This window comes from Carassius gibelio, chromosome B15, assembly GCF_023724105.1.
Source record: "Carassius gibelio isolate Cgi1373 ecotype wild population from Czech Republic chromosome B15, carGib1.2-hapl.c, whole genome shotgun sequence".
Taxonomy (NCBI): Eukaryota; Metazoa; Chordata; class Actinopteri; order Cypriniformes; family Cyprinidae; genus Carassius; species Carassius gibelio.
This window is the reverse complement of record NC_068410.1, coordinates 23,565,420-23,574,705: the sequence shown is the minus strand read 5'-3', so window position 1 is coordinate 23,574,705 and position 9,286 is coordinate 23,565,420. Positions and strand designations below refer to the sequence as shown.

Below are 9,286 nucleotides of genomic sequence, written 5' to 3'. Positions count from 1 at the left end.
CACACAAATAAACCAAATGTAAGAATATAAATGGTTTGTTTCATACCCTTCTGACATTTCAGAATGCACATACAATACACAGACACATGTCATCAAATTCTATGATAAGAGTCCCATTTACATCAACAATTAAACATGTGATGCGGATATAGTAAAAGTAAAATATAGTAAAAATGTTAATACATTTTAAGTTATTTCTTTAGGATATCAGTACTTATTGATATTGACTGAGTCCTTCTTGTCCGGTTAAGTCAAAAGTCATTCTAGGTCGAGTCTGAAGTCCAAACTCAAGTCTTGTAAACTGCAACTCGAGTGCGACTTGGGTCCATGTATCTAACTTGAGAGACCATTTATGGTGTAATCCAACACAGAGACACTGAGGAATCAGGGGAAACTTTAAAACCAGCATAGAGGGGTTCAGTGAATGTGGTGTTAAATGTGTGTGTGTGTCTGAGACACTGTAGAATGACAGAGTGCCATCCAACACATCCACATACACTCCTACTGTGTTAAAAAAAGGTGAAGGGGTAGAGATGTCAGTGAACTTATTATTGTGCCATACAGTAATTCCATCATCAGTACAGATCAGACTCCAGGATTTCTAATTGTATCCAAACCAACAGTCACCGCCTGCTTTCCTGCTGATTCCTTTATATGTCACTGATATTTCTGCATTATATCCACTCCATTCAGCCTCCCAGTAACACCGTCCAGTCAGACTCTCTCCACACAAAACATGAGGAACCTGCTCAAATCTCTCAGGATGATCAGGGTATGGCTGATGATCTTTCACATGTGTCACCTTTCTGTTGTCCTCAGACAGGATGAGTTGAGTATTTGCTGTGTTTGGGTCCAGTGAGAGATCACAGGCATCTGAACATAAAAAGAAAGAAACATCTATAATAACAAAACAATTGTCACTGAAGACTTCTGTGCCTGTACACATACACTTTCGTAGTCCTGCTGTCATCATGAACTCGCCACCATGATCCACACTAAAAACACACATACACACATTAATGTATATATATATATATATATATATATATATATATCATGAACACACAAGTTTAATCTGTCAATATTAATGTTTGATATACTTGAGTATCTGCAGTGAGCAGTTTGGATCCTCCATTTTGTGGTTGAGCAGCTGGACTCCTGATTGTCCTGGGTGATTGTAGCTCAGATCCAGCTCTCTTAGGTGTGAAGGGTTTGAACTCAGAGCTGAAGACAAATAAACACAGCCTTCCTCTGTCACCATACAGCCGGACAACCTAAAGACACACAGATAATTTACAGACACACATCAATATCATGCTCAACTGACTGTACATTATTGTATGTTTTAGACACCTTAGTATCTCCAGCTGACAGTTTGGACTCTTTAGTCCATCAGAGAGTAGTTTCACTCCTGAATCCTGTAGGTCATTATTACTTAGATTCAGCTCTCTCAGGACATAGTTTGAGGATTGTAGAGCTGATGAGACAATTTCACAGGACTGACCAGTCAGATTACAGCATGATAATCTAAATGAAACAAATAAAACAGAAAAATTAAAAGCAATTTGAAAAAACAATAATAGCTCATATTACATGAATCTCCTAATTCTTTTTTTATTAATTTAAACTTCCTATTTTCTTTTTAAGTGTGAATTACTTTTGATAAACATAGAATACAAATGAAATCAAACATAAATTTTTATTTTTATTGTTCTGCCTGTCTTTGGCGTACATTGTGGTTGATCGATGGTGTTATCAAATGGGGCTCTATGCACTTTATCTTGCAACATGAAAACTATTTTCTGTGAATGTGCGAGACTTAAGATTCAATAGTTGCTATTAATAAATAACAAGTACAGTAAACCGTAAAACTATTTGCACAACAATCAGTGTAATTACAACAATACATACAAATATTATGGTAACAAATACCAATCTGCAACATCAAGCAGCATAATGAGCCATTTTGAACAGCTAAAATATCTGGGAGTTGATGACACCAACAGCCACGCACATTCAAGTTACAACTGGCCATGCCACCATAATGTTTAACACTAGAACCGCCAGGGGGAAAATTTTAAAATAAAATTTTTAATAAAACATTCAAGTATCCCAGTCACTGACTTTTACCTAAATTGTGTGATTTACGATTCCCTGTTGTTTAAAACTCTTTAGATAAAACCAGATGGAAAAACGGGGTATTTATACCTATAAGTGCCATTGTGGGTCAAATTTACCCACTATATAATGCCTTTATGTATGCACTGTCATTTTCGTGCTGCTTGTGTTTTAAACAGTACATTGCTAGGCAATGCCTTTCATTCACTGAATTAGCGATTTATGATTGCTGAAGAGGTATAAGAAGAACTAAATGCCATGAGCGACGGAAAGTCTGATGGTGGGGAGATAAGTAATGAGCATCCAGTCACCTCAGCATCTGATGGCGAACAATATTTAATATGTAGACGTTTTATCCTAATGCTAATCATAATTTTTCAACATTTTGATTAATGATTTAATTTCTTTTGCCATTTTTATCATTTATTTTCGCTTCTGTGTGGCTATTTATTCTATTCTGCCTGTTCCCTGAAGAAGAAAAATCAGATCTGATGTAATAAATAAAACCTCTCCCTCTCTCTTTCTCTCTCTCTCTCTCCTTTATCCAAATTTTATTGGTTTTCTTCTTGTATAATTAAAATTATAAATGATATGATATTTTTAAACAAAGTAATAATTAATCAGGTGAAGCTGTGTGCTTGAATTTGTCATGGCTTCATCCTATGTAATGTGTTGTATTATTAATTGCTCATAGGCTATTTTTGTATTTTTAATAACATAGGATATCTTAATATATTGATTAATGACATTGTATTGTAATAGCCTATTACACCACCCAAATATGTATTTATTTCCTTCTAATTCTTGTTGTCAGTGCTGGCTTGTTTAGCTTAATACTGCCTGTTAAGAAAACTGAATAGTGTAGCCCTTGAACATAAAACAAAATGTCAAAAATATAGTTGATGACTAGACATAATCGTTTCATGACTCTAGACAGACACTTCTTTGTGAAGACAGTAGCATAATACAGTATGTTATATGAAATAATATGTTCTTTAGCCATATAAATACAGTAGTTATGTACGTGGGTAAAATTTACCCTCTGGCGGTTTTAGGTATACAGCGACCAGATACTTTCTTATGTCACTCTTATGCCTATTTCTTTTCACATAACAAATCATTATATACTCAAATCAATATATAATGTCTCTATATTTATTAACTAAGTAGCAGTGTTACAAGAGGGACCATGTAGTCAGATTATCATTATTGCAATAAGAACCCATTCATTGTGATAAAAACCCTTTCAAACCAAGGTCCTGATCATCCTGTTAGTACTTATTTTGAGATCATGATTAGATGACTGTACATTGTCTTACATATATCTCATCATATGTTTCAAAAAGTTGAAAGACTCAAAGTGGAAGTCAAACCTCAGTATCTTCAGGTGACAGTTTGAACTGTGCAGTCCATGAGAAAAAATCTTCATTCCTGAATCCTGCAGGTTATTGTTACTCAGATCCAGCTCTCTCAGGACAGAGTTTGAGGACTGTAGAGCTGATGACACAATTTCACAATGCTGACTAGTGAGATTACAGAAACGCAGTCTAAAGGAAAAAACAAAAACAAAGCGATTACTCACTGATTAAATATGAGCACTGAGATACAGTGCATTAAGAAAGTAGAAATTTAAGTAGAATTTGCATCCTTATGCAAAAATTCTTGAATATATTTTTCAATTCACATCAGACTTACATACGCCATAAACTTTGCAAAAATAATATTTTAAAAAGAACTTTCCCATTGCTTAAGTATTCGGACCCTCAACACTATGAGACAGAGGTGGGGGACTTGAGTCAAATGACTTGACTCCAGTCAGACTTAAGTTGCGAATTTTAGGACTTTAGGAATTCAGTATCTCGCACAATTAGAATATTCGATTTTGAGTTTGATTAGTTTGATACATTTTGAATATAAATACAGGGTACCTCTTGGGCTAGTTTAGAACATGCAACCACAATTTTGGAAAAGACTACTGACTTGACAGTTGTCCAGAAGACAATAATAAACACCCTCACAAGGTGGATAAGCTACAGAAGGTCATTGCTGAAAGGGCTAGCTGTTCACAGAGTGCTGTATCAAAATATACTCATAGAAAGTTGACTGAAAGGAAAAAGTGTGGTAGGAAAAGGTGCACAAGCAACAGGAATGAACACAGCCTTGGGAAGATTGTTAGGAAAAGCTGTTTTAAGAACTTGGGAGAGCTTCACAATGAGTGGACTGAAGCCGGAGTCAGCACATCCAGAGTCACCACACTCAGACCTCTTCAGGGAAAGGATTACAGCTGTCACATTCCAACCAAGCCATTTATGAACCATAAAAAAACATCAGATACATTTCACCTGGGTTAAGGAGAAAAAGAACTGGACTGTTGCTCAGAGGTCCAAAGTCCTCTTTTCAGATGAAAGTAAGTGTTTGAAGTCCAATGGGAAGTTTCATAAGTCAGTGATGATTTGGGGTGCCGTGACATCTGCTGGTATTGGTCCATTGTAATTTATCAAGTCCAAAGTCAATGCAGCCATCTAGGAGATTTGGAGCACTTTATGCTTCCATCTGCTGACAAGTTTTATGGAGATGCTGATTTCCTTTTCCAGTAGGACTTTTGAACCTGTCCACACTGACAAAACAACGTCCATGTGGTTTGATGACCATGATATAACTGTGCTTGATTGGCCAGCCAACATGTCTGATCTGAATCTCACAGAGAATCTATGGGGTATTTTGAAGAGGAAAATAAGTAACAACTGACAAACAATACAGAGGAACTGAAGGCTGCTATCAAAGTAACCTGGGCCTCAATAATGCCTCAGCAGTGCAACAGGCTGATCACCTCTATGCCACGCCACATTGAAGCACTTATTCATAAAAAGGACCCCCCCAACCACATATTGAGAGCATATTTAAACCTCCTATGGAGATCTTGAAAATTTCTTTATTTTATCTTTTTTTTTTTTTGTTTTGAATGATTGATCTTTTAGAATTTTTTGATATACTGATTTTTTTTTATTTCAAGCTGTACAGTATTGTTCAAAATAATAGCAGTACAATGTGACTAACCAGAATAATCAAGGTTTTTAGTATATTTTTTATTGCTACGTGGCAAACAAGTTACCAGTAGGTTCAGTAGATTGTCAGAAAACAAACAAGACCCAGCATTCATGATATGCACGCTCTTAAGGCTGTGCAATTGGGCAATTAGTTGAAAGGGGTGTGTTCAAAAAAATAGCAGTGTCTACCTTTGACTGTACAAACTCAAAACTATTTTGTACAAACATTTTTTTTTCTGGGATTTAGCAATCCTGTGAATCACTAAACTAATATTTAGTTGTATGACCACAGTTTTTTAAAACTGCTTGACATCTGTGTGGCATGGAGTCAACCAACTTGTGGCACCTCTCAGCTGTTATTCCACTCCATGATTCTTTAACAACATTCCACAATTCATTCACATTTCTTGGTTTTGCTTCAGAAACAGCATTTTTGATATCACCCCACAAGTTCTCAATTGGATTAAGGTCTGGAGATTGGGCTGGCCACTCCATAACATTAATTTTGTTGGTTTGGAACCAAGACTTTGCCCGTTTACTAGTGTGTTTTGGGTCATTGTCTTGTTGAAACAACCATTTCAAGGGCATGTCCTCTTCAGCATAGGGCAACATGACCTATTCAAGTATTTTAACATATGCAAACTGATCCATGATCCCTGGTATGCGATAAATAGGCCCAACACCATAGTAGGAGAAACATGCCCATATCATGATGCTTGCACCTCCATGCTTCACTGTCTTCACTGTGTACTGTGGCTTGAATTCAGAGTTTGGGGGTCGTCTCACAAACTGCCTGTGGCCCTTGGACCCAAAAAGAACAATTTTACTCTCATCAGTCCACAAAATGTTCCTCCATTTCTCTTTAGGCCAGTTGATGTGTTCTTTGGCAAATTGTAACCTCTTCTGCACATGCCTTTTTTTTAACAGAGGGACTTTGCGGGGGATTCTTGAAAATAGATTAGCTTCACACAGACGTCTTCTAACTGTCACAGTACTTACAGGTAACTCCAGACTGTCTTTGATCATCCTGGAGGTGATCATTGGCTGAGCCTTTGCCATTCTGGTTATTCTTCTATCCATTTTGATGGTTGTCTTCCGTTTTCTTCCACGTCTCTCTGGTTTTGCTCTCCATTTTAAGGCATTGGAGATCATTTTAGCTGAACAGCCTATCATTTTTTGCACCTCTTTATAGGTTTTCCCCTCTCTAATCAACTTTTTAATCAAAGTACGCTGTTCTTCTGAACAATGTCTTGAACGACCCATTTTCCTCAGCTTTCAAATGCATGTTCAACAAGTGTTGGCTTCATCCTTAAATAGGGGCCACCTGATTCACACCTGTTTCTTCACAAAATTGATGACCTCAGTGATTGAATGCCACACTGCTATTTTTTTGAACACACCCCTTTCAACTAATTCAACTAATTGCCCAATTGCACAGCCTTAAGAGCGTGCATATCATGAATGCTGGGTCTCATTTGTTTTCTGAGAATCTACTGAACCTACTGGTAACTTGTTTGCCACGTAGCAATAAAAAAATATACGAAAAACCTTGATTATTCTGGTTAGTCACATTGTACTGCTATTATTTTGAACAATACTGTAAGTCATAACCATCAGGATTAAAACAAAAAACTCTTGAAATATTGGCGTTTCAAGATGCCACTGCCAAGTCCAGTCACCGTCTGTCACGGTTGGTAGACCGTGATCTCTGGGTTTTGCACTTTGTGGTGAAGTCTGTGTGTTTCGCGTCTGCACTGATTAGTTTGTGGGCGTCTCCGTTAATTGTCATCAGCAGCAGCTGTCACTCATTACTCTCTCTTTATATAATGGCTTGTCTCACGTCTTGTGTTTTTGAGAGCGTTGTTTCATGTTGGTAACTGTTCTTTGCTTCGGTGTTGTTCTGCGTCTGGATATCCGTGTCTTCCCCCGGAACCTCATCCACTCATCGCAACCATCACAAGCATCACCACTTACCTTCGGCTCGACTCCCCGCAGTTCCTGTGCCATCCTCTCCTGCTGCCTACGTCCAGGTCGCTCCGCTTAGATTATGTTTTTATTTACTTTTTTACCTACTTTTGCTTTCTCTTTTTACACAAATTACCTCTGCACTGATCATATACAACAAAGAAACACTTTTGGACATTGGACAACGCTTCACTGACCTGTTTCAGGACACTTTATCCTCCAACCTATCGTGGCCATCTGAGATTCTCCGGAACGCCGAGATGAACAATGGCCACCTGAATAACCACCCGAGGCGACGGATCAAGAAACACCACGGAAAACGTGCTGGGAGTCGCAACAGACTGAGGAAAAGAGCACACAGCCCTCCTCTACCGAGCATTCTGCTCACCAATGTCTAGTCTCTGGAGAATAAGATGGATGATCTTAGAGCCAGGATAAGTTTCCAACGGGACATTAGGGACTGTAACATCCTTTGTTTGTCTGAAACGTGGCTCACGCCCTTGGTCCCGGATGCTGCTGTAACGCCGTCTGAAAACTTCTCTGTTTTACGAATGGACATGACAGCTGAGGCCGGCAAATCCAAAGGCGGAGGAGTGTGTTTCATGATTAACAAGAAATGGTGTGACCCCAGGAATATCTCCACTCTGTCGCACTCCTGCTCGCCTCATCTGGAACATTTATCCATTATTTGCCGCCCATTCTATCTGCCTAGGGAGTTTTCATCGATCATCATAACTGCTGTTTACATCCCATCACAAGCAGACACTGGTTTGGCTTTGTCTGAGCTTCACGATGCGCTCAGCCGCAACATCAACAAACATCCTGACGCTGCTATTATCATCGCTGGGGACTTTAATAAAGCCAAACTCAGGCAAGTTATGCCTAATTTTTATCAACATGTATCCTGTCCAACCAGAGGACCGAATAGGGCACTAAAGTACGGCTGGGCGATATATCGAATATTAGCGGGATAATCTGAATAATTTTGACGACAATGTAAAATTTGAATATATCAGGAATATCGAATATTTCAAATTCAAGCACACTTTCCCCAAAGAACGCGCCGAATGTCCAAAAAAGGAACCTGTAACTGCTCTTCGCCCCTCTACTATGAGAGCTTAATGATAGCGGTTGCCAGATAACAAGAGTTTAAATCTCTGAATTGGAGCTCCACTGTTACAAGGATACATTTTCTGCCCGGTGTTTGCTTATTTTAAGCAATCTGGCAACCATGCGCATGTGCTTACTCATCAGTGCGGAAGAGCCGCCGACGATAATCTGAAAACACTAACAAGCTGGAATTGAGCGATCTAATAAAAGCGTCGTTCAGCCGGTCTGTGTTCTGTCATGAGATCTCAACTGTATTGTTTGCATTTGTGATCGCAAAATAAATGCACTTACTCGACCGCTGATGTTTGAATAGAGAAACATAGGCTATGGCCATTGGGAACTACTATTGGGGAATTTGGATATGTTTACCATACGTTTCCATAATATAGACAGAGAGAATGCAAAAGTCTTTGGTATTCATTTATATATATTTATATAAAAGAAATAGCTATGTGCTTCAGCAACTAGCTCCCCATCTAAGAGGGTTTTTAGTGTCAGTAGGAACATAGTTTCATGCCACAGAGCTTCTCTTAAAACCGCAGACAGTTGACAGACTTGTGTTCTTAGCTTAAAAACTTGTTTAAAAAAATACTTATTGCATAGTTTAAAATGTGAATTGCATGCACTAAAAAGTTGACAAAATGCACTTTCTGTACTTAATTTGCACTGCTTCAGTTAGGCCTACATGTATTCATTTAATAAAAAGCAGTAAGTGATCTCTTGGTCTAGATTTTTTAACTGCTTAAATTAGCTGTTTAATATAAATCGTTTTTATTTTTTATTTTAATGGGCAAAAAAAATCATGTTTTTTTATTATTTAAAGGGGGGGTGAAATGCTATTTCATGCATACTGAGTTTTGGAACTGAGTTGGAACCGCAGGCGGTGAGTAAAACTGCTTAAAATATCTCTGCCTCCTAGTTAGTGCGTCCGCCTCCCATGCCGGAGACCCGGGTTTGAGCCCCGCTCGGAGCGAGTCGTTGCTGCTGCTGCTCTCATTCAGTTTCAGCCTCGGGATCTGATTCTGGATCATAAATAAACGGCTGAA

General features: G+C 38.3%; 1 protein-coding gene across 1 annotated transcript in view; it reads right to left on the bottom strand.

Annotated features, from left to right (window-relative positions):
• Nucleotides 1-444: 444 nt before the first annotated feature.
• LOC127973093 (NACHT, LRR and PYD domains-containing protein 3-like) overlaps nucleotides 445-9,286 on the bottom strand; it is a 116,306-nt gene continuing 107,464 nt past the window's right edge. Inside the window, exons 6-10 of the mRNA XM_052577144.1 lie at nucleotides 3,492-3,665; nucleotides 1,354-1,527; nucleotides 1,101-1,274; nucleotides 949-995; nucleotides 445-873 (exon numbers count right to left, since the gene is read on the bottom strand). Of these exons, the coding sequence (XP_052433104.1) occupies nucleotides 602-873; nucleotides 949-995; nucleotides 1,101-1,274; nucleotides 1,354-1,527; nucleotides 3,492-3,665 (841 nt within the window). The 3' untranslated portion in view covers nucleotides 445-601. The remainder of the gene's footprint in view (nucleotides 874-948; nucleotides 996-1,100; nucleotides 1,275-1,353; nucleotides 1,528-3,491; nucleotides 3,666-9,286) is intronic.